At 46.4% G+C, this 25,407-nt stretch overlaps 2 protein-coding genes across 6 annotated transcripts in view; one reads left to right on the top strand and one right to left on the bottom strand.

Moving 5' to 3' along the window:
- Positions 1-1,463: 1,463 nt before the first annotated feature.
- C16H17orf75 (chromosome 16 C17orf75 homolog) lies at positions 1,464-12,982 on the top strand. 2 transcript variants are annotated; one of them, XM_032457707.1, is made up of 10 exons: positions 1,464-1,662; positions 2,361-2,441; positions 4,216-4,341; positions 5,389-5,532; positions 5,736-5,793; positions 6,975-7,094; positions 7,743-7,807; positions 7,943-8,079; positions 8,936-9,039; positions 10,819-12,982. In XM_032457707.1, exons 1-10 carry the CDS (start codon positions 1,523-1,525, stop codon positions 11,032-11,034), a joined length of 1,191 nt encoding a protein of 396 aa, XP_032313598.1. In that variant the 5' UTR covers positions 1,464-1,522; the 3' UTR covers positions 11,035-12,982. The 2 variants fall into 2 exon arrangements, with proteins under 2 accessions (XP_032313598.1, XP_032313599.1); XM_032457708.1 differs by having other exon boundaries at positions 1,524-1,662; positions 4,230-4,341.
- A 5,513-nt stretch (positions 12,983-18,495) lies between these two features.
- The window catches only part of RHBDL3 (rhomboid like 3), a 40,313-nt gene continuing 33,401 nt past the window's right edge, over positions 18,496-25,407 (bottom strand). For all 4 annotated transcript variants that reach the window (XM_032457701.1, XM_032457703.1, XM_032457702.1 and 1 more), the window contains 2 exons: positions 22,028-22,088; positions 18,496-18,921 (listed from right to left, as the gene is read on the bottom strand). In XM_032457701.1, coding sequence (XP_032313592.1) covers positions 18,650-18,921; positions 22,028-22,088 — 333 coding nt within the window. In that variant the 3' untranslated portion in view covers positions 18,496-18,649. The remainder of the gene's footprint in view (positions 18,922-22,027; positions 22,089-25,407) is intronic.

The following is a 25,407-nucleotide window of genomic DNA, read 5'->3' as shown; positions in this document are numbered from 1 at the left end:
AGGTTTGAATAGATTTCCGGTGAAGAGGGCGGAGTGGTAGGATCATGAGCTTGCCTCTCCTCGTGACTACAATGAAACCACAACTGACTGCTAAATAACCATCGAGAAAAGACTGGAACCTAGCAAAAAAGATCTTCTGCAACTGGAAACATAAAGAAGGAACCACAGCAGGACGGCTGACATCTTGATTAGATCAACTCTGCGAGACCCCCTTAGACTCTCAAATTTACCGAGAATGATTCTTCAATCAGAGTGACATATGTAATTGGAATTTGAACAAAGCAAGGCATAAGTCATAAATCTTAAGCAATTTAAGTAAAAGGTTAAACTGTTCTAGGTTAAGATATGCTAAGAGATAATAAAAGGGAAGCGTAGGAATCTCAGGAATCAAAGACAGCCAGTTCTAGATAAGCAAAGCATGCCCTGCTGTTTTAAGCAACGCGCAGTGCGACCCTACAATTTGTTTGCCCGTGATTGTGCTCCCACAATAAATGACAAGGTCCTACTGTATAGCACAGGTAACTGCATTCAATAACTTGTAATAACCTATAATGAAAAAGAATATATATGTACAACTGAATCACTGTGCTGTAGACCAGAAACTAACACATTGTAAATCAATTATACTTCAATAAAAATAAATAAAATATTGATAGATATTTTCAAGTTCCTTTCTAAAGCATGTGCATTAATCTTATTCCTATGAACTGTTTTTGAGAATGACTCCTTCCTTACATATCCCAGTGCAGAATTATTATCAGACTTTAAAATCTTTGCTAATCTGCTAGGTGAAAAGTTGTACAATCAGTTTTAGTTGAAGTTAATGTATCCTTCATTTTATTTCTTCTTCTGTGAACTGCCTGTTGCTTATTTTTTTTTTCTGTTTATTGACAAATTATGGCCCTTCATCTATCATGTAAGTTGCAAATATTTTTCCCAGTTTGTTGTTCGTGTTTTGACTTTGGGCCACACAGAAAAGTTTTTTACTAGTCAGATTTATTAATCTTTTCCTGGGGTTTTCTAAGTGTTTCGTTAATGTTTAGAAAGGCCTCCTTCAAGGGTTTTTTTTTTTTTTTTATTAAAGTCTCCCATATTTTCACCTCTTTTGTGTGTGTGTTGGGGGGTGAGATTTAAGAACATAAATTCTTCCCTCTTTCCTCAAACTGGCGTAGGTGCTTGTGTGTTCCCGCGCCGGGAAGGAGGAAAGAAGCTTTACTCCTTTCCAGGTGGCTGGTTAGTTGCACCACCTTTATCACATATGGAGTCTCCTAGACGTCTGAAACTGGAGGCAGAAGAGAAAAAGATAAAAGAGAAGTGGTAAAGTCTTTCCTCAGAGGTAAGTTAGCACACCCACTGGCCCCGGCCGCAGACTAGCTTCCTCGCCTGAGACCCGAGAAACCAACGGAACGCACGTGCGCGAGGGCCGGGAGCCGGACGGGCCCAGCCACCGAGGACTGTACGGCAGCGGGGGAGCGGTTTGGCGGGGACACACGGCCGCTCGGAGGCCGCCGAGGCCGCCGCGATGCTCCCCTCTTTGCGGGAATCACTGGATGGGGATGAAAAGGAACTAGAGAGCAGCGAGGAGGGTGGCTCCGCTGAGGAGCGGAGACTCGAGCCGCCGCCCAGCAGCCACTACTGTCTCTACAGCTACCGCGGAAGCAGGTGCAGCGCCCGGCCGCCCGTGTGGCCCCGCCCCGGCCCCGCAGCCCACCCCCAGCCCCACAGCCTGGCGGCTCCGGAACGCCGTCTTCTTCCCTCCGGGCCAAGAGCTGGGGCCCTCAGGGCAGTCCTTGCCTCACGCCGTACTTCCCCGCCCCCGTCCCGGACTTTTGTGCCCTCCCATGCCTCTTCGCTCTGTGCTTCCCTGTCATCTTTTCGGCCCCTTTCTGTCGCCCCTGCCCTTTGTTCAGCGCAGTCTCGCATGCTGAATAATGTCGATTCCCATTGCCTGTCCTTCCTGTCGCCTCCCCCCCCCCCCCCTTCCCTCCATCTCCAGTCCCCACATCCGTACCCCTACCCTCACCTTTTCTTTACCCTCTGTCCTTGCGGCCTCTTTTCCCTCCACCCGGGCAGACTTCTTGGGGCTCTTTTGGCCCTGTAAAGTCTGTTTTTAACAGAAAATTTCCTTGAATCTTCCCAATGCTTGATTAAGCCTTTCCTCCACCCCATAGGTGGCCGGGAGAGAGAAGGGACTCTTGTCAGCACTGTTCTATGGGTTTTCCCTGTCAATGAAAATAGGCACTGGAGGGTTCACGCACTTCTGTCTTGCAGCATTTTTAGTTGACTGTTTGTGGGGCTCCCCATACACCACTTGAGTTAGAGCCCATAGTTAATAGCTGAATTGCTTCTGTGGCATGCAGATTGGCACAGCAGCGAGCGAACAGTGATGATGGAAGCCCTAGCGGCACAAACGCAGAAACTCCATCTGGTGATGATTTCAGGTAAAAACAGTTTGGCCATAACCCGTGTATGTGCTTTCATCTTGAGGGTATCTCTGGCCTTCAGATGTCAGTGGGTACCCTATCCCCACTCAGCTTTTCCTGAGTCAAACCATCAAGCCCACCTGTCCCCTAGGGACCTCATCTCGCTTTCCTCGTTAGTTCATTCATTCAAGGCTGGGGCAGATCCAGATACTGATAGTGCCCCTGGTGATTAGCCAGCCAGTTATTCTGAGCTTCCTGACTGGGACTCCAGTAAATATTCAATATCATATGGGTATCAAGAAATTTAATATCCTCCTTTTTTCTCCCTGTTAATATCCTTTCATAGCTTCTCTGCTTCACACTAGAATGTAAACTCCAAGACAACAGAGACTGCCCTTTCTTTTGTTAATTGATCTCTCTCTACCTAGTACCTTGAGTGGTACCAGGCATAGGGTAGACATTTCATATATATTTATTAAATAAGTGAATGAATGAACCTTAACACTTGATGCAAAGTAGGGTATAATACAAAAATATTATGTTCACCGGATGATGGATGATTTAAGGAATTTTTCAGTGTTGTAATAATATTGTGGTTATATATATATATATATATATATATATATATATATATATATATAGTCCTCAGTTTTTAGAGATACCTAATGAGAAATTTAGGGATGAAATAATATGATGCCTGGAACTTTGCTTCAAAATAACTCTGAGAGGTGGGAGGGTATGCACAATGCAGGGGCGTACATGTGGAACAACACTGGCCATAAGCTGATAATTGTCAAAACTGGGTGGTACATGTGGGTTCATTATACTATTCTCTCTACTTTTTATATGTTTGAAACTTTCCATAATATGAAACCGAAGATGTGAGAAGTTCAGATTCTCTATTGGGAAGTTTGGTGCTAGAAGATCTTTTTTCCCTGCATATTCAAATTATAGTTTCTGTTTATTTTCCAATCTAAACCAAGCTGAAATTGTTATTTTTAGCTCATAAAAATGATCACTAAGCTGGTGTGGTTACTCATGGGTAGTAGGTAGTGGGAGGACTGAGGAGAGAAGAGGCGTGAAATAGTGATCTAGGAGAGTAGAAGACAGTGAACCAGGCAAGGTAGTGATAGCTGGGCAGCAGTGAGGGCCCACTTGAGGTCAGTGGTCATTAATTTAAAATGAGACTAGAAGGAGGAGGGTACAGCTCATGGTAGAGTGTGTGCTTAGTATGTATAGGTCCTGGCTTGAATCCCCAGTACTGCCACTAAAAATAGTAAATAAACCTAATTCCCTTCCCTCCAAAAAAAAAAGTAAGTAAAATGAGACTAGACACTGTGAATGTAGGTTTTTGTCCAGCTACTTTCAGCTGCGTGGGTGCTGGTGCAGAGTAGGGAGAAAGCCGGACTAAGTCGGGCTGAAGTTTTGCTGAGCAAGTACAGGGAGGTGAAAATAAAGAGGCTGACTGAGAATGTGTGCAGGGGTGTGATTATGACTGACCGTGGAATTTCAGCTAGGTAAGGAGGGAAGTGAGAATGAGAAACTGGAGGGACTGTGAAAGGGAGGTAAGGCGCAGTGGAGTCCTAATACTAGAGAGAATAAGCTGGAAAGATTATTGAACAGATGAGGTAGATCATATTGGGTGACAAACATCCTAGGAGCCTCACCAGCAGAAGTCAGATAGGGAGCTTTTTCAGGTCCTTAAAGAGGACTTTTAGCGACATCCTGTCTGACTTACGGAGTGTGAATGCAGTGTCCACTGGTAAGGAATGTGTGTCTTTCCTTCGTCAAGCCTCTCCTTGGCAGATACTAATCTACCATCTGAAGTGGAGCCAGAGCTGCGCAGTTTCATTGCTAAGCGTCTTTCTAAGGGAGCCGTCTTTGAAGGGCTGGGTAATGTTGCATCTGTGGAGCTGAGGTAAGTGTAAAATGTGCTGTGCCCTGAGATTTTATTTCTGAGCTGAATATGAGAAATGATGAGAAACCCCAAAAGATCAGCTCCTGCTGAACCTGCGAGTTCATCTTTGTTCCCTGGCAGCTGAGCACTGGGCCTCACACGCAAGCATTTGTGGAATGGAATTAAATGAATGACAGGGACTCTGCCTCCTCAGTGTACTTATTTAGTGTTGTACTTGGAAGAAAAGAGTTCATTGGCAAAACTCGAATTGTATACTTTACAGTTTGTAAAGTGCATGCACAAACTTTGATGCCATTCTCCTTGCAAAGGGGTGAGAGAGCAGACAGTCTTAATCCCATTTTCAGGTGAGGAAATAAACTCCTTCTTGAGGGACTGTGAAAAAGAGGTAAGGGCAGTGGACTGGGGTCCCAGAGGAGTCAGAAGACTAGGGAGAATAAGCTGTAAAGCTAGGACTGCTTTGAACAGATGAAGTGGATCATACTTACCTTACCCAAGGAGGTGGGTCCCGCCCTCAGGTCCCAAGGCTGGTCACCTTGATGGAACTCAGGTTTAAATATAGGTTGCATTCCAGCCACATTTCCATTACACCCCTTGCTTGTAGTTCACTTCAGACCATGATATTGGCATCAAGTCCGTTCAGGAGTACAAGGCCACATCCCAGAGATAAGGCCACAGGGTGAACACGGCCCATCTGCCTAGGGCTTCTGTGATTCATGAAGTTTTGAGGGAGGGAGAAAAGATGATTATATTTATGTGAACATGGATAAACTATGAACAAGACTGAAATTTGCAGGAATGTTTCACGTAAGACAGGAGAATTCAAAGACATTCCATGTTAGTCGGGTGCTGCTTTAGCTGAAGCCCATGGTGGTGTCTGTTCGTTTTCCTCTGCTGTTATGACTAAACCACAAAGCCTGGGAAGCTCTGACCTGCTGAGCAGTGCAATGGTGCTGCCCGGGCAAGATGACCAGGGCTCAGAGCAGTCTACAAAATTACAGGCATGAATTATCAAAGTAATACATTTTACCTCTTTTTTCCCTTTTCTAGAATTCCAGGTTACCAAGTCGGTTGTTACTACTGCCTTTTCCAACAAGAAAAGCTGCTTCCTGAAACAGCAACAATGGACTCGGAACCTAATTCTTCAGAGTACGTGGTCTGTTTTTTAGGAGGGTCTGAAAAAGGACTTGAGCTATATCCTTTCTTTGGTCTTTAAGGATAGCAGGTGAGAAAATGCTGGAAGGCAAGTGGAGGATTATTACTTGAATTTCATTCCTTCAGATGACCAGTTTGTCTCGGCTTGTTTGAATTGACAATTATTTGAGAGATTTTATATTACCTTTTGAGAGATAAAACCCTGTCTTGATTCATCCTTTATTGCTTCCTTAAGAACATACTTTCAGGCTTGAATTGGACAAGTACATTCAAGGGCTGAAAAATAACATGAACTGTGAGGTAAGATGATTGCATTAATATTTTTAAAGACTGAGGTGATTAACATTATGTAACTGCTGTACTTGTCGAATCATCCAGGTGGACACAGACACTTAAATTCTGAAAATGTGCTACTTTGAGGGCTAGTAGAAAGGTGCTTGTTAAGGGAAGCAGGGAACATAGTCCTGTAAGTGCTGTTAAGTTTCACAAGATTGCTTCTGTTGTTTTGTATCCATGAAAAATTCAATTCATTGAATTTGAGGCCAAGTGAGGAAGAGGGTGCTCTTCTCCTGATTTCTAGACATGTGAGATTTATAGTTTGGTCAGACTAATGGCCCATAAGGTCACTGGCACCAGAGACATGCTATGCAGTGATATGACTGTCCTTGAACACAACAAAAAAGATTTTCAGAAACATACCATTTTTCATTAATCAATCTTTTATGAATTGGATACAATCCATATCGATTCCTCTATCCGTACCTTTTAAAAACTAGTTTGTGGCGGTAGTTTAAGTCACAATTCTTATAAATTTTCTACCCATTACATGTGGTAATAATTCCTTTTACTTGTCATGCATGTGCTTATAAGACACTGCAGGAGAGGAAAGGATAGCACAGGAGTGAGCGGGGGATATGGGTTCAAGGGCGAGCAGCACCGCCCAGGGAGCCAGGTGAGCTCAAGGCAGCGGTTCTGACACCTGGAGTGGGCTTGAGCGCTCTGATGCCTGGACTTGTATCCTTCCCTGTTCACATCTGTCTGCATTCCTTCAGTCATTCAACAGGCACTTTATAAGCTCACACATGGCTGCTTCAGACACTGCACCAGTGCTGGGGAGACGAGAATCAGAGAGAGAGTATCTCCAAGAGTACGAAGTACAGTGGGAGGAGAGGCGCGTGCAAATGCCCAACTCCTCTAGGTGAAGAAATAGCACGGAACCCTATCAGTTCCATCTCTTCATTTTATATGATGTGTTTCTTAGTGTGTTCTTAAGAAATGCAGTACAGAATTAATCCCCATTCTGCCCAACAAGCCCAGCAAAGTTAAATCACAATTCCTTTTTGTGAATTGGTGGTGTTAGTTTAAAAGAAGGGGGTGTCTGTCTCCAGTTCTTTTCACTGTCAAGAGTATCATGAAGGAAATGTGAAGTCCACTAAGGTGAAGGCTTATATTAAAGCAAATGACGTTCTCTCTTGGTCTAGGCAAGGGCCGGGGAGAACCACATACAGTCCTACCTGAGCAGCTGGTTTGAGGATGTTGTATGCCCAATCCAAAGGGTGGTTCTTCTCTTTCAGGAGAAGCTTAGCTTTCTGCTCCATGCTGTAAGTATTGCCCAAACAAAAGCACTTCCTTAACTGAGAATCACTTTGGCAGAATTTGGATTATTTAAAGACATACTTATTTTCTCTAAACATTACTTTCCCTCCTCTGAATATTCATTCAGACCATGCTTGCAATCAGGATGGACCACACTCTATTTACTCAGATCTAGGAAGCTGCACTACTGAGGGGGAATTGCAAATACTGAGTCTTCCTAATAGGAGGAAACATTCTAAAGTACTTTTTGAAGTGATCTGGGAGAGGTGTAATTTCCAAAACAATTTGTGAAGGAAAACAAAAATTCAAACTGATTTTAACTATATTCAAAATGTGCCAATGAAAAGTGGAAAATTCACTAAAATATCCAGACAATGGGGAAGGCTTTAGTAAATGGTCAGGCTTTTCATTCAGATATGCGTGGCGGGTAGATGCAGCTAAGGCTGGATGATTCGTGAGATCGGGGGTAAAGCCAGGTTTCAGACTATCAGTGAGCAGCAGGGGGACGAGGCCCTGGAGAGCTCCAGGGCCATGCCCGGCAAGCATCATTTAGCCTGGTGGTTATTGGGGGAGGTGACGTTTAGTCACAAGTAGCTGCTCAACAAGAAAAAGTGGGATACAGGGATGAACTAGGCTTTATTTTTCTCTCATAGGCTCTGAGTTATACTCCTGTTGAGGTTAAAGAATCAGATGAAAAAACAAAGAGAGACATTAACAGGTAAAGAACAGTTTTGCCGAGAGAGACCCTTTCCACGGCAAGCCTGATATGTACATTGTTAAATGTCCCCTAGTGCAGAATGAATTTGCTTCTCCCTCCCTTCCTGTTTGTGGAAAAGGACTGTGTGTATGGCAGGTTTCTGAGTGTGGCCAGTCTCCAAGGCCTTATTCACGAAGGCACCATGACATCTTTGTGCATGGCCATGACGGAGGAGCAGCATAGGTCTGTGATCATCGACTGCAGTGGCTCCCGGCCTCAGTTCCACAATGCAGGTGAGCCACGACCTCGGAAGCAGCCTTCCTGGCGCGCCTGTGGATCTCAGCTTTCGCCCTGAGAACAGCAATGCAAATTTACCCTTTCTGCCTTGTGCAGTGTTACATGTTTATCCGCGAATCGCCAAAAACAATAGCTATTCTAGAAACATGGAAATCACACCTTGCCTGACAATTCCACTCCTAGGTATAGAGAGAAACACTTGTATAGGTACATAAGGAGACAGATACAAGATGTTCATCAGGACACTTTGAAATAGCGAAGAACTGGAAGCAACTTAAATGTCCATCAACAGGAAAATTGACAAACTGCTGTATTCACACAATAGGATACTACGTAGCCGTGAAATGAGGGAACCGGAGCTACATGTCCCAGGATAGCTCACAAGCCTACTACCTAGTGAAAGAGCCATTAAAGAAAAATACATGGTTTTAACATATGCAAAACAATACTATATAGGGCTTAGAGATGAAAAAAAGTGTGTGGCAGAAGTTTAAAGAAAGACATGGGTATGATACACCTTTCTGATGGGAAGGGAGGGGGATGCACCTGCGAAGAGAGGCACACGAGAGCTGCGACCATTTTGGTACTTCTTAACCAGGTGGTGAGTACACTTGTTTTAGACCATTATAGAAGTCTTAAATAATTCATTACAAGTGTTTTTTTTAAAGGAGGAAAGAATAGCACAATGTATACACATACTGAATCACTATGTTGTACACCTGAAACTAATATAATGTTATATGTCTCTTATACCTCAATTAAAAAAGAAAAGAAATAAAAAGGAAGAATAAATGTCTTGTGCTTTGTAAGATTTCATTTTCATTTATGTAATTTTTCTAAAATATTTTCTAGGAAGCAATCGGTTTTGTGAGGATTGGATGCAGGCTTTTTTGAATGGTGCTGAAGGAGGTAACCCTTTTCTTTTTCGACAAGTCCTGGAGAACTTTAAACTAAAGGTAACTAATGGGCTGTCTGCCAAGTGCCACATACAATCTTTGTCTAAATTTCAGTTGGTACTAGTGACCGAGTAACAGATCTGCTCTACAGCTATGACGTCTGTTAACTAGGACGTTCTCAAAATTAGAATCCTCAATTTCCATTCATACCAACAGCATTGAGAGTGCCAGTTTCCTCACACCCAGTCCACTGGGTATCAAAACATTTTATCTTTGCTGATCTGACAGGTGACAATGGTATATATCACTGTTTTTACGTGCATTAAAAAAATTCTGTTTATTTACGGGGGTAGAGTATAGCTCACGTGGTAGAGCACGAACTTAGCAGGCATGAGGTCCTGGGTTCAATCCCTGGTACCTCCACCAAAAATAAATAACAAATAAAATACATTACCCCCCCAATACAGTTATTTAAACCAAAACCAAACAGCTCACCCTTTTCTCCCACTCCGTACCTCTTGCCTCTGGTGGCCATCAGTCTGTTCTCTGAGTCTAGGAGCGTGTTTTTATTTATTTATTTGGATTCCACATGTAGGAGAGATCATGTGGTATTTGTCTTTCTCTGCCTGACTTGTTTCATTTGGCACTTAGCATGGTGACCTTGAGGTCTTTCCACATTGTCGCAGATGGCAGGATTTCATTCTTTTTTATGGTTAAGTGGTATTCCATTGTGTGTATATACCAGTTTCTTTGTCCACTCATCCATCAGTGGACACCTGGGTTGCTTCCATGTCTTGGCTGTTGACGGTGATGCTGCAGTCAACATGGGGGTGCAGATACCTTTTTGAGTAGGTATTTTTGTTTTCTTCAGATAGATGTTCAGAAGGGACATTGCTGCATCATATTTTTTTCACTTGGATTATCACTGTAGAGTATATTCCCCAAAGTGGGATTACAGAGGCAAAGGATATGAATGCTTTGGTTTCTATTGCAAATTGCCAGCTTGTACTTCAGAAAAATAGGAGCAAATTCCAGAATGGCTAGCAATGTGTGGGGCTTTTCTATGCAGAACCTAATATAACAGTTTTTATCCATCTTATTTATTTTTATTAATTCAGTATTGGCACTCCATAGCTGTTCAAATCTGTATGTCTTTATTATTCAGGCTGAACACTTTTTCAAGTTAGTTTACTATTTGTAAATAAACATAGACATTTAGATGGAGCAAATCTATCCACTATGATGATATAATGACATTATAAATTGTAAAGGCAATGCTAATGAAAGATGTTACCTGTCATTCTTTATATGTAAACAATATCTTTTTTTTGATAAATTGTCAAATAGGGTCCAGATCTTAACCATAAATTTGCATTATTCTGTATCTATTTTGTACCATAAGTTTTATTCATAATAATTAAAATAATTTTCTAATTTAAAAAGAACAAAAACTAGAATCATTAGAAGGCATTTATTTATATTTTTCAGTGGATCCTACATATGTATCATTGCATTTCCAATTCTCAGGAACATCAGGCTTATAATTTGTAACATATCCTCGTTGGAAAGCATAAAAAAAGAGGTTCTGTGCCTAAGGGTTCAAAATTCTGGTGGGGAGGCATGTTGTCACCTTAGGAGATTTATAAACCATTTTCACTTTATATAAGGGATTTTGTTCTCCCAAGGGCAAAGCGTATTAGCAGAAGAAAATGATGAAAATATTTAAAATAAAAAGCAAAAATCTCAGCAACATATGTTGAGTTCTCAGCTAGATAGGAGATCTTTTTCAGGCTTTATTACCTCACTAAACACATATTTAACTGGGTAATCTTTCTCTAGGCCATACAAGACATAAATAATTTGAAGAGATTTATCCGGCAGGCAGAAACGAATCATTACGCTTTGTTTAAGTGTTTCCTGTTCCTAAAGAACTGTGGTAGTGGAGACATCCTTTTGAAGATTGTTAAGGTGGAACATGAAGAAATGCCTGAAGCCAAAAATGTGGTAGCCGTCCTTGAAGAATTTATGAAAGAAGCTCTTGCCCCAAGTTTCTGATCACATGTTTTGAGAAAACTGTATTGTGAAGTTACCTAAGCCTTGGTGTTCGAAACTGCAATTGTTACAATTGTTGTAGGATTGCTGTTTAAGATTATTTGAAACATTCTAGCTTTTTTTTTTTTTTGTACTTTTAAGACATAAAAATCTGAGGAACGTCTTCACTGAGTCTTAGAGAGGTGTGCATTCAAGTTGTGAAGTTTTTACATTTGCTGGACCCATAAATTCTAGACTTCAGAGAGCTATTGTTTAAAAACTTCAGAGGTGATTTTGTGGCTTCTCTGAGGAGTTTGCTGCAATATTTAGCAACTTTTCTTCCCAGAAAGATCATGATACTTCTTTCTCAATGTACTATAGCCTCTTCTAAAAAATGTATTCCTAATTTTAGGACAAATTAACAATAAGACATCGTTTCAAAGACAGATCTGTGCATCCTGTGGGTGCTTGATAGACTTTTTCAGTCTGATTGATAATGGCATGGATGATGAGGCCAGCTTTGATGTCAATATGCAAATAAATCATGAGTGTGTAAGGAATGAAATGAGCTTTAAAAACAGACACACTAGTTTAAGGTAAAACATCTCTGATGGAAAACTACTGCAGAACTGGCCCCATCACTTTCCTTCATTCATTTGTTCACAGGTGTTTGCCAACAGCCTATATTTTCTTTTTTCTGTTATATGGAAATGCTGGAATTTTTAAGCAGAATGTTAAAGAAAGAAACAAAGTACATAAATTTTACAAGCAAACTATTACATAAAGCAAGCAGAGATTCTTCATGTCAGACTTACTCATTGATTTTAGTTTTTTGTACATTTGTTACAAGCCTTATATTGTTTTACTCTGAATCAATCGAAAGTGCCCTCCGTTAGAGCCATTTATAATAATTCCCACAGAAGCCGACCGTAGCTGCACACATACAGCTGCAGTTTGTTCTGCAGAGCTCTTTAATAAATCCATTTGATAATGATTTTTGTTTAGAAGATCAGAAGTCTTGTGTTCTCACTGCCCTCGGGAGACCCACCCTGACTGCTCCGTGGAACACAAGCTTGTAAAAATCCTCTCCTAAACTCATCTAAATTCACATTAAGTGCTGAGTTTTAACTTTCAAAATGACTGACAACAGGATTCTGCGTTCTCTTCTGTAGAAGTCTAGAGACATGACTCACCAAGCCATTTCTTTTCTTTTAACGAGAAATACAATTCAGGATCCTCAGAAAGGCTTTCATGTGGTTTTAAACTTTAATAACTTGGATTGTAGTCAGTGTAGGAAAAAAAATCCAAGTAGCATCTTTTTTATAGCATTAAACTCAGAATGACTATGGGAAACAATTTTATGGCACAACCCTTGAATCTGACCGTTTCTGATGTAGGGTTGCTCACTTGGAAATCAATTTTTTAAATAAACAACATTAGGACATCAACAATTTGAGTCTGGAAAACATATTTTTCATCTTCAAATCCACATATCATTCAAGGATCCATGTTGTAAATAGCATTTGCAGACAAATGTATTACCTGCTTCCAGTCACTTGTGGATCGAGTCAAGGCGTAACTACATACTCTTTATATGTACTTTTCTATCTATTTTTTGTAATGTCAGCTCACTACATGACACACTTGTATACAGTACAGCCTCATTTTAAAAGGGTTGCTGCATCACTACTGCAGGTGAGGCGACTAGTGAGACGGAGGTGAACATCCTGCAGGCCCTGAGAAGAGACTCAAAGAGCTCATGACTAGAAACATGCACTGTACTGACATTTTAATAAGCTAATACATTAACTTCTAAAGTTTTACAAAGGATTTGTTCAGGTGTGGAATACATTACGTACTATTTGTGTGCTGTACGTACAGAGGAAATGTCTGTCATGCATCTCAGTTGGTCTCAGTTTACCTGTAATTATATTTTTAATAGTAATAATAAAACATCTTAGCTTCTCACCAACTCGGTCATTTTTACTCAGTGAGCTCAATTCTCCAACCTGACATTTTTATTAATTCACAAGTTTATGGGGCAGTTGTACTTATTATGCTGAGGAATTTGTTGAAGGAAATCAATCACCTGCTGGGGTACACCTTTCTGCCTCTTGCAGGAGGCATGAGGCAAGAGGGTAAGAGCAATTTCCATCACGATGTTTTATTCATTGTCCAGTAAATTTACACGTGTCAAACTCAATAACCCAAGTCAATTCCTTTCTCTCTCATTCATTATTAACTATGACAGAATGTCTGTCCTTGACCAGAGGATCACTTATACCAGATGCCAAGAAAGCCTGCAGGCTTCTCAGAAATAGGATTCAGTTACTAGGACTAAAGTTTCCCAACCACGTATCTTCTCAGCCATGGAAACCCCGCTGGTTTCAATGAAGCCCTTCCACTTGGAGGTCTAGGACGGCAGCTCCAAGTCCTTTATCTGCTAAACTTCCTAAATGTGTCTCACAGACTTTAAATCACTCTGCATTGGCATAAATGCTAGATTCTGGAAATCGGGGGTGATAGGGAGCAGTAATGAATCAATACCTGTGGATTTTCTTGTCAACTGCTTCTGAGAGGGCTGACAAAGCGGAGATCCTGTTAAGTGAACACTGTATGAATGTTCCAAGGTTCACGACTATGGCTGAATGGCCCTAGGCCCAGCGCAACGAGACTGGGTCTCTAAACCACCACCCTGATGCGTCTACAGACTTCGTGTCCTTAAAGTCACATACAAACACCTGAGGGCTGAGAACGTGGAGCCAGGCAGTCTTGGGTATGAATCCAGCCATGCCATATCCTACTAGCAGGCTGCTAAACTCCTCTAAGCCATCCCCTCGTGTGTAACTATGGGCGTACTTCTCCCCATTTCACACCAAGTTCCTGTGCAATTGAATGAGAATAAGATATGCCAGGGCCCTAGCCCATAGTAGGAACCCAGTAAATTGTCTTCATAATTATCGCATTATTGGTAAACATCTCATTAAGTTATGGTAAGAATGAGAATCTGGTAGAAGGGAGGAGGCAGAAGAGTGAAGAGGGAAGTGCAGGAGGCCAAAGGCAAGGTAAAGAAACAGCTTCTGGCTGCCAGGAAGCTTACCTTCAACTGCCTTGGGTGTCGGAGCCTGGACCGAACGTGCAGGAGCACTGATGCTCCCACAGGGTCCCCACTTCCCTTCTAGGGGAGCCGGTTCTTCACACTCCAAACAGAACTGGGTTCTTGGACCTTTTGCCTGCACTGTGCTCTGAAGTCTGTTCTGGGATGACTTCTGCAGCGTTCAGAAATATTTTAAAATGCTACACAGGAAGCTGATATGAAAACATTAGAGGAAATAACTCCCACCGTGAACTTAACAGGGTGGTTTAATCCTCAAGTGAGAGAAATGAACGGCAAAATGACAGCACACCGCCATGAGCTTAGAAAACTGGTGAGCACAAGTTCACTTTCCCAGGCTTCACCCAGCCAAAGCCCACTCACCAAGCACCAGACTCCACCTTTCACATTTATGCTCCTCTTATCGTCCCCTTTTGTATGAACTGTCCATGCCCTTTTACCCTGAGAACATTCCCATCCCTTCCTCAAGACCACAGTGCAGATGGCCCCGAGAAAGACCTAAACACGAGGCTACTGGGGTAAAAAAGGAAGTACCTAGGGTATTTTGAAGAAGACTTCTCCAATGATAATAGTGAAAATATTGATCTCTCATCGGAGTACAGTGTGACGTGGGAGGGGAAGGCGGGCACCCACCAGGACGGCTGGCACAGAGATTCCTGACCTGAAATCGTGGATGAGTTTCCTTATTTCCCAGCCTTCTCTCCCTAAATCGTATGCAACATTGTCTACTTGTGCATTTTTATGGGAAGAGAAATCATAGCTTTCAGCAACCACTCAAGAGAATTCAGCAATTCACGAAAGGTTAAGAGCCACCAAGCTGGAAACACCAGCACTGAGCACGGACGCCCCATCTGTAGCGCGTAAATCAGAGCCCCAGCCCCACTGCCGTCAGCCCTCTCCCACCCGCCCTGACCTAGCCCCAGATGAAACAGGCTCCAATGCCAGCCCTTCAGGCCACTTCCTGAATGACCAATGGCTTAAAGAAAAAAAAGAATCTTTAATGGAATCTGTGCTCAAATAATATGTTACAACAAAAATATACAGAATGTACACAATACAAAAATACTTAGAAACAAACATTGCAGCTTGTGTTTTGTTGTGTTCTCCCACTTACTCAAGTCCTGGGGGTAAGATCTGTGTCTGGCAGTCTTTTAAGGCAGAGGAGTGTTGGCGCTTTCCAGCCAGCACAGGGAGCAACGCGAGTGATGCCAGGAAAGGGCGTCCGCCGCACCTGGGAATCAGCATTATTTGCAAACAAAATTGGACACTAGGGGAGGATCCTGGCTTGGTAAGCAGTGACTCCCCTAATCCTCTGGGCAAGAGTGGTTCTCATGGAAATGGAGAATCCTATTAGCTGGCAAAAGCGTCTCATTAGGGACCTTTTCCTAATTAAAAAACGAGTGATTAATGGTGTCATTAAAATGAAATTTCTCCTTTGAAGGTTTGTTTCCCTTTCCGCCCGTCTCTGTGATTCCTGTTCCGTTTGAGGAGGGAGTGAGTCTAGACTTGCTGACTAGGGAACCCCCAGCTTTCAATCTCTGTATCCAGTGGACGAAAGGCCGGCTGGCCTTTACAAGATTCACTCCACCCTCTGCTTCCCAGCACGCTGGCCACGGGGGTTCGGAGGGGAGGTTGAGGGGTGGAGAATACTGGCTGAGGCAGGAGGGTGGATGGGGATGGAGTGCTGGCAGGTGCTGGGCGCAAAGGGACCTGCTGAGGAGCAAGCCAGGCCCCAAAGAGTAAACCTTCCTTACCAAACAGCTGTCTCCTGGCCCTCAGCTGGAGACCTGGATCATGTGAAGTGGCTGATGTCACCACTGTGTGGCCCTGCTTAGACGTCATAGAAACACTTATGCTGACTTCTCAGCATGTTTCCTAGAGCCGGTTTATAGGTAAAGCAGTTTGTGCAGTAAATCTGAGTTTGAGACAGTGCCTCCCCTTAGATATATATACAGGTAGCGCTGTCTCCAAAACACAGAAACTCTGTTTTCCCAACTAGGCAGGGATACAGGGAGAGGGCGGTGGAGGTGGGCTTCAAGGTTGCTTTTGGACAGGGAGCAGCCGGGGCTGGTGGCCTGAGCTGTAGAGGAGGCTCCCTTAGCTCGTCCCAGACCTTGCAGGGCAGGCTTAATAGGATGGGAGATGGGACTTCTGCCTCAGGCAGTCCTTCTCCATAACAGGCTTCCATCTGAAGCCCTGACAAAACTGGGTGCTTTTCTGAGGGCTTTCTAGAACCTTCTGGTTCAAAGTCTTCTCACCCCTGAGAGAGGAAAGCCCCTCTCCAGGCTGCACTGGACAAAACTCTCGGGTGCCAGGAGAAGGATCTGGCACCAGCTGCCCCTGTCCCTCCAAAAGGGGACAGCATGACTCAGGGTTAGCATGGCAGCAGCCCACGGCCCAGGCCCCATTCTCCATCCTCACCCAGGTCTCCCTGGCCCCAATTCCATCTCAGCCCCCTCTCCTAAGAAGTGGACCCTTCCAGCACACCTTTCTCTCAGTAGGGCAGAGAAAGGCTGGCAGGGCACAGACAAGATGCCCCCACTGGCGCAGCTCAGCCGGAGACCTGGGCCCAGCCCCCAGGGCTGGCTGTCATCGGCACAGCATTGGCACACGTGCACTGTGACCTCAAGAGCCATGTGCGGGGACCAGGACGATCTGTTTCTCGTTGGGCAAAGACAGGGAAAGTCTTGGTATAGCCTGGGGGTGATGGGGGTGTCCCTGGGTAGGAAAACCCTGCTCATGTTCAGGTGATTACTGGGGCCAAGAAGACGCAGTGGCCCAAGATCCCCGAATGCCTGGCCCGGCTGACTCTGGAGCTCAGTATACGTAAGGGCTCCAACAGATATGTGGCTGGCAGGAGGTAACTCCTGCCCTCATTCCTGCCCAGACCAGTCCCTCTGCCCCCCAGGCTGTGGTTCTCCTGAGCTGCCAGTGGTTTCCAGAGCAGGAATGGCAGAGTTTGTCAAGTGTGTCCTCCCCACACCCTCCCATCGGGGTCGTTCCCTTGGCCTTGTTTCCCCACTTGTGCAATGGGTAGGGGGCTGGATTTGATCACCTCCAAGTTCCCTTCCAACTCTGAGCACCTGAGTCTGCAGGCTGCCCTCACCTCTGACACTCATCCAAGTACCCAACAATTCTCCAGAAGCAGTTTTCTGTCTGAATTGGAATTCCTTTCACTGCAGTCTCCTGTGCCCCCGACTCAGAAGAACGCGTGGCCTCAACCTTCCCGCTCCAGTCTCTCCTGCACCCCCAAAGCCCCTTCCCTCCTAGGGGAGACAGAACAGAATCTTCTCAGAAAGGAAGGCTATTCTGGATTGGAATCAGAATGGAACCTGGCAAAGGCAAGGAAAACCTCAGCAGCCTGAGGGTCCCCAGAAGGGCTCCAGGTCTCCCTCCCCCACGGCTAGTCTCCCACTGGTCAGCGATTCTCAGGGAAGTGCCTGGGAAGTGGGAGGCACGGGGATGGGAAAGAAGGGGCCAGCTTTGCTCAAAGCAAGGATCCTCGGGAAGCAACCCCCACCCCAGTGTCCTCCCTCTTCTCACACAGACTCCCCCACACCGCCTCACTGCCCCTCCGGGCCTCCTCTGCAGCCTCCAACTGGCCTCACACTGTTTTTCCCATCACATGTGCATCTGCCCACCAAACCACATGCACACACACACACAAACACGCACGCACACACATACTTGAACATTGTCTCTGTAAGCAAAGGACAGGCACACGGCGGGGTCAGGGCACTGGAAGGGAAGGAAAAGACCCTAAAGGTAAAGCAGGGCAGGGATGCTGGGGCACTGGCGTGAGACTTCAGCACTCCGGGGGAAGTCCACAGGTGACGCCCTCCCCCAGGGCGGAACTTGGGGTGAAGTTCATTCTTCCCTCCTACGTGGGTTCCTTTTGCTGGGTACCCCCAGGGAAAGGGTGGGGCCTGGAGTTATAGAATCTCCCTCCTCTGCCCACCCCAGGCACTAGAGGCCACACCCCAGTGCCCACCAACAGGCACGAAAGGACGCCCTGGGCTTCCCCAGGCCCCTTTCTACTCCGGAGCTCCAGACCCAACAGCTATGGAGGGATCATTTCCCGGCCAACACTTACCTCTGGGCTGGACAAGGGCCCGCCTGGCCACCACGGCCTCAGGCCTTCCTTCATTCTTAGGGTCTCTCAGGGTGGGGGATGAGGGAGAAAGCTGCTGCCCAATCTGTGACAAGGGAGGGGACTCCTGAACACATGGGACACAGACAGCCCAAGCGCATGGCCACTCTCACCCCACCCCAGGCCTTTGACCTGGCCCAATGTCTTCAGAACAGTCTAGAAAGACTATGGAAGCCACATCCAACTCCTCCAGCAGGTGCCTTTCAGAAAAATGGCTCCACTGTCTGTGCAAATCTGAATACAAATATCACAGGGGCCCAGCGCCTCCTGTGCTCTCCTCCCGGCCTCACTGCGCTGGTGATGAGAAAAAGAAGCAACTGCTCCTCGCTGATGCAGCGTCTCCCTCCCCTCCCCTGCCAGGGTCCTCCAGTCCCTTAGGGGGGCGGCGGCAGCTTTAAGTCCAGCAGGGTGTAGGCAAAGATGTTCCAGAAGACAGCGAACAGCACGAAGACGGTGTACATGGCCACAAAAATCCACCACAGCGACTGGTCCTGCAGCCTCTGCTCGTAGTTCCTCAGGACCACCACGCCCAGGGTGATGCCCACAGCCACGCCACCCAAGTGCGCCACGAAGCTCGGGTGAGGGCACGGGGGGTAGGCTGATGGGTGGAACCGCAGCCACACGGCCCGCCCAAACTCCATGCTCACTGCAAGGGGAGGAAGCACAGAGAAGTCACAGGAGGGCCAGGGGGTGGGGGCTGAGGGGGCGGCCTTGCACTCGCTCCATCCATCCACCCACTAACTCATTCACTCCCCATCAGGCCAAGCAGCATTCGCTTGATGCGCTGGAGATGTCATCATGGAGACAACAGAGAAACCTCTGTTCTCCCAGAGCTTACACGGCCTGGCAATTGACCAGCATACAATTAAACATATAAGATAATTTCAGTAAAAGAAACTCTATAGGGGGGAAAAATGGTGATTTAAAATCAATGCTGGCTTTAAAGAAGGGGGATTCTTTAGTTTGGGGTATCAGGCCCGATCTTGCTAAAGAGGTGACATTTGAATATCAGGAGAGGACCCTAAGGAAACTAACACAACATTGTGAATCAACTACACTTCCATTGAAAAAAAAAGGCGGGGTGGGGGAAGGTATAGCTCAGTGGTAGAGCGTGTGCTTAGCATGCACAAGGTCCTGGGTTGAATCCCCAGTACCTCTATTAAAATAAATAAACCCTAATTACCTCCCCCACCAAAGAAAAAGAGAGAGAGGGAGAAGATGCTAAGAAGAACATGACAGGCAGGGAACAGCTCTCGTGCAGAAGCCCAAAGGCCCTCACACCCCTGCGGCCGGAGCCTTGGAGGCTGAGTTCCCTCACCTGTATCAGGTCTCAGCCCCTCTGAACCGGGCTGCACTTTGGGAAACTCAGAACCTCAGTGTGTGTTAGTTCTTTAAAGTTTATCAAGTGGCCTCCTGTACTATCTCAAGACCCTCAGAAGCAGAGCTTCTGTGGGTGGAAGGAAGGGATGAAAGGGGCAAAGGGCAAGGAAGAAATGGAAATAAACGGTCCCAACAAGGTGCTGGAATTCAATCTTAAGAGATTCTAAAACACCCCCATCCCGCTCTCCAATCTGTCCTTCCGGCACGAACTTCTTGGGTCGCCAATCCAATGGGGATGTTCTCTCTTGAAAGGGCAGATGCTGGGGAGCTGGGCCATCTCATCACCCACCACCCAAAGTCATCCCCACGTGACAGATGAGGAAACCAAGGCAAATGTGACAGACCGAAAGCCTGCGGGGGAATTCTGTGCTTACTCAGTTACCGTTTAATTAGCCAGTGCGCCCCTCTCCACCCTGACCACGCCAGAGGTGCCAGCGCCTCCAGGGACACCACTCCCCTGGGAATTGCCTATGTTCCTGGCCTGGGCCCTGCGAGTCCAGGGATGGCCGATAGATGGCGGAAAAGGAGCAGCCAGGGACGGACACCGTTCCCTCCCCACAGCACCTCCCCTGGCCTGGGCTATCTTCCTGCCTTTGTTTTCCAGGTCCTGGGGGTCCACAAGTGAAGGCTGAAAGGCACTGGTCCCGGCTCTGAAACAGCATTTTAGTTTTTATGATACTTGGAGTTGGATTCTTTTAAACAGCAAGACTTCTGTTCTGTTCACTTCCTTGCAAACAGACAAATGAGTCTGAGCGGACAAGGAAGCCATGCGCCCCCACTGCCCCCCCACTGCCCTGGCTCAAAGAGTCTGTGAATTTAAGGGTTGGAGGGTCCTCTCTGGGATTAGAGATACTCCAACCCCATCCAGGAAACTGAGACCAGAGGGCCCTGGAAGCCATGGGCTATAAGGGGTGTGAGAGCGGATCTGAGTGGGGCCCACCCAGGCCCCTCCTCCATCCCACGTTTGTTCTCGCTCAATCTCCCTCTTCCCCACATAGCAGGTGGCTGACTGGGGCAGTGACAGTCCAGGAGCTCCTGCCTAGCCTGGCTAAAGTACTGGGCATTAGACATGGTACAGGCTGGATCTGAATTCTGGCGCTACCATCTCAAGGTGAGGTGACCAGGGCAAAGAACTTCGCACTCTGAGGCTGTAAGTTAAGCCTGACAATAATCCGCTCTTCAGAGCCGTGTTCTGGGGACTGACGGTGATCTGCGTCCCCTCTTCTCTCTTCTGTTCGGACTCATCTCAGAATGAGCCCCTTGGCCTTAGGTCTTACCCCGCCCCCGCTCAACTCCTTCACAGTGCAGCCTGACCAGTCACCTCAGACTCAAAGCTGTCAGCACCTCTCTTGTTTACAGCCCTCTAGTGGCCTCCCATTGCCTTCAGGATGAAATCCAATCTTTCTCTTTGCGTTTAAAGCTCCCCGTGATCTGACTCTTATGATTGCTTATACAATCATACACAGACCTGAACCTCATGGGTCAGTTTGGTGAACCGACTTGCCAGCCATGACCCTTCACTCCCTGTGTCTTTGTTCATGCTGCACCCGAAATGCCCCCTTAACACCCTGTCTACCAGGTGAACACCCGTCTCTTTCACACTCAAAACACCCTCTGTAGGTAGACTGACTTCTCCCAGCAAAGGCCCCATTGCAATTGTTCCTAGGGGCTCATGGATTAGCTACGGCTTGTGAGTCTGCTAAACTGTAAGTTTTAGAGAGAGAGAGAGAGAGAGAGAGAGAGTGTGTGTGTGCGCGCGTGAGCCTTTTTCTGGGAAGGCATCCTGAGCCTCCAACAGGAGATCGCAAAGGATCGACTCCATGACCGAAAAGCGTATTAAGAAGTTATTTTTCTTACAAGGAAAAAATACTTTTTCTATTTCTTCATTTGGTATATGTAGGAGACGATGGATGCTTGCTAAATATACAGTCCTAACCATGTCATGATGTGTGTAAGTCCAGTCATTGTGCCGCAGGGCTGTATGCCAATTACATCTCAATAAAACTGGATGGAAAACATTTTTTTAAATAAAAATACTGACACCAAAAAAATTTTTTTAAGTAAAAAACAAATAAGAGCAAAAAAAGAGGTTATTTTTTTCTTAGCCCGACCATTAAGCTGGACACGTCCCCCGTGTGCACTTTTCTGTCTGCACGTTACAGGTCAATGAAAAGTTGAAGAAAGGTTAGGAAGCAGCACTGTAGGCCAGACTGTCTCATAACAGCCCCACTTTGTCGCACCCTGTGGACATGTCTCCCTTTGCTTTTTGACCACAAGGCCCTGAAGAGCAAGGACTGTGCCATCCCTACCCGCTCCACGACCCCAGGCCCAGGACAGGGCTCCCGCCTCCAGCCAGCCCCATCAGAACTTACTACAGATCAAGGCCACAGCCATTCGCAGCAGCTTGAATTGACACTTCATGCCTGACCAGTTCTAGGGAAAAAGGAGAGAGAGTTCCATTAGTTCCAGATCAGACCACTCCTCTGCAGATGCATCCCGCTTAGGGAAACCCGACATTGAAAAAAAAAAAAAAGGAAAGAAAATCACGTCCATGAAGTCCTGAGTGAGGCGACTGTGGCTTAATTGCAGGTCACACCAGCATGGCTTTGAGATGTTAGACGATGGAAGGTTTATTACTGGCACAAAAGCTCTTGAGCTGCACTAACAGAGGACAGGAACCTAGCTCCTGCGAGAGGAGAGTCCCGCCTCCTCTATCCGGACAGACACCTGACGGTGGCATCAACTGCTGGGTCCCATGGTCGCACAGGGAGGCAGGATGGCAAACCAAGCCAAGTCCAAGAAGAACCATGACGACGATAAAAGAACTCAAAGCCCTGCATCGGAGGGATGAATGAAGAGAAGCCTCGGGGGTCAAGCTCATTGTTGGCCCTATCAAGTGGGTCACGGTGAAGAAAGGGCACATTCAGTGTAACCTGATAGAGGAAGACTCAATGGATGAAAACTTCAGAGAGAGATTTTTTTTTTTAAAGCTCAGGATAAGCTTCCATTTCTAACAAGCAGAGCTGTCCAAGGATGGAATGAGCTATGTGGGGGGGTAGTGAGTTTCCCATCATTCAAGGCTTCAAACGAGGGCTTCGTGTCCCTCCAGGGGGATGCTTTAGAGAATTGGGCATTGGAAAGAGGGGGCGCAGATGGTCTTCAGACGAATCCTTCTTTCCCCTGAGAATCTCCGAACACTCTGAACCTCCAAGGCAGATAATCAGAGTACAATTATTCACCTTACAAAAGGACTGTTGGCTTTACAAAAGACTTCGCCACAGGATCCCTTTGAGGGGCACTCCTGCAGTGCTTTCAAAGCACGATTCCATTTACCCAGAAGCAGAAAGGAGCCTGGAATCTCCCTGGAACACGTGAGTCCTAGAGAAGGAGGCAAGTGGGGACAGCCGGGGCTTCTGTCCCTCCACCACCTGCCTCCCCTGCCTGGCCCCAGCCCAGCTCAGGGGCACGTCTCAAATTCCTCTGACACTGAAGGACACATGTGTGAAACTTCACAGAGGCCCTGAACGCAACAATAACGCCTATGGATGCTTCGGTGGACCAAGCGGGATGCAGGGAAGCTGCCCAAAGAGGGAGAAATCCTGCCGCACTGGGCTCCGTGCCCATCGCCTCCCTTCTCCCAGTTATTCCTCAGTGACCTGCACGTCCTTCAGCACAAAAGGCAAGGTGGGTGACACACGGCCCCTCTTTAGGTGGGAAAGTCTAAGCTTTGCTGGCTAACGTGTTCTGTGCTAAGTAGATGGCGGGACAATGTTGTCACCTGCTGGCATCTGCCCACAGAGGAGCCTCGCCGGGAGACAGGGAGCAAAACGGGTGTTAGTGTCCTCCACTGGATCTGGCAACCCAGTGCGAGAGAGCTCAGTTTTCTGACAGTGGGTGGCCCCTCAGTTCTTCCCCAGGGTGAAGCTCTAGGGAAGAGAAAGTCTTTGGGAGTTACCTGATAGTCCATCTCCCCCTAAAGGGGACACTTTTGCCAAGAAGCTGACAAAATGGCCTTCCAGCCCCTATGACAGGGAGCTCACCGCCTCTTGGGACAGCCCTGTGAAGGGGCTCTCATCACTGAAAAGTTCTTCCTGCTACTGCCCCGCCAGGCTCTGCCTCCCTTTGATGTCCATCCACAGGCCTTCATTCTCCTTAAAAGTGACACCCACGTTCATAGCAGTGTGAGTCACGATGGCCCCCAAAGTGGAAGCCAGCCAAGTAACCATGGATGGATAAATGGAGAAACAAAAGGTGGGATATGCACACAATGGAATATTACTCAGCCTTCAAAAGGAAAGTTTCTACAACATGCTCGAACCTTGAAGACATGACGTTAAGTGAACTAAGCCACTCACAAAAGGACAAATAACGTTTGATTCCACTTATACGAGATACCGAGTGGTCAAAGTCACAGAGATAGAAGTAGAATAGAGGCTGCCAGGAGCTGGGGGCAGGGAAGAATGGGAGTTGCTACGTGGGGAGCATTTTAGTTTTGCAAAACTGTAAAGAGTTGTGTGGACAGATGGTGATGACGGTTGCACAATATGAATGTACTGACCACACTTAAAAACAAAAGAGATACCAGAAGACGGTGTCTCTCACTGTGTTCCGAGTGGTAACACGGTGGGCAAAGTAAGCCTAGAACGTATTTACTGCTCTCTCCTTCAGCCAAGGTCCAGGCCCTCTCTGGGCCCTATCTGGGACCTGTCTTAAAAAGCACTGTCTGTATTTTGGGTCTGGCAAGACCACGGGTGGGTGGCTCAGAATTCCTTCTTTCTGGCGCCCTCATTTGAAAATTTGATGACAACAGTATCCGTCTCAATTCCCTACCTTGCGGTTTGTTGTGAAGGTGAAATGAATTTGTGAATTAATATGTGTAAAGCACTAGGAATGCTGCCTGGCATGTGGTAGGAGTCATGTAAGTGACAGTATCTAGACCTGGGGAAAAGATGGTGAGTTTGCCCTGCATAATGGACTTAAATCTTTGGACTCTCAATGACCTTGGATGAGGCTGGGGAGCTCCAGTTTTGCCCCACTGCTCCCCAGGCAGGCTTCCTCTACCACACCTGCCAGGCACTGGAAGGCACTGGAGTTTGCCAAGCTGATCCAGTCACACGCTCTGATCTGCACTTGAGGGAAAAAGAGACTGAGGGTCCAGGAGGGCTCGTGCAAGATCACAGTAAGTTAATGTTAAGCTCGATAGGGTTCCCATCCAGGGCTCTGTCCGCCCACACGTCCGAGGCCAGGCCACAGTCTGTCTATCTGTGCTGTCTGCCCCTGCTGGCTGCCCCAGCAGCTCTAGGGCTAAGCGAACATCAGGAGGTGACCAGCCTCCCAGCAGCTGAGGGGTTAACAACCAGCCAGTCACTCCTTTCCACCAGCTGCCTCATCCCCCCATCCCCATGATTCCTCCAATAAAATAAGCACAGTGAAACAACAGGGGAGAAGGAAAAAATCTCACATGAAGCCAGCACTGCTGCAGCTATAAATGTTGAAAAGCCTGAGAGCCCCTGGGGAACAGAGACTTTTTTTTTCAGGTCCTTTACTTTCATTCTCTCCCAGAGCCTAGCAGGGTGAGAAGGTAACTCATCCTCAGCAAACAAGGCAGTAGTAACCAGTCCCCTTGGCGTTTTCCTCACCCAACCAGTGAAGGGCTCAGAGGCTGAAACCAAGGGAGGATACTCCGTTCCAGTGCAGCTTCACACATCCCCAGTGGAAACAATTTCTTGTCAAATCACTTCAAGAAAACCCA

This window comes from Camelus ferus, chromosome 16 (genome assembly GCF_009834535.1).
Source record: "Camelus ferus isolate YT-003-E chromosome 16, BCGSAC_Cfer_1.0, whole genome shotgun sequence".
Taxonomy (NCBI): Eukaryota; Metazoa; Chordata; class Mammalia; order Artiodactyla; family Camelidae; genus Camelus; species Camelus ferus.
Note: the sequence above shows the minus strand (reverse complement) of the source record. Positions and strands in the feature narration are given on the sequence as shown.

What these genes read in the sequence shown, in the direction of transcription:
- C16H17orf75 (XM_032457707.1), top strand. Translation starts at nt 1,523, where the DNA reads ATGCTCCCCTCTTTGCGGGAATCACTGGATGGGGATGAAAAGGAACTA. An exon ending in TACAGCTACCGCGGAAGCAG is followed by an intron (nt 1,663 to 2,360) that starts GTGCAGCGCCCG and finishes TGTGGCATGCAG; the next exon opens with ATTGGCACAGCAGCGAGCGA. An exon ending in GCCTCAGTTCCACAATGCAG is followed by an intron (nt 8,080 to 8,935) that starts GTGAGCCACGAC and finishes AATATTTTCTAG; the next exon opens with GAAGCAATCGGTTTTGTGAG.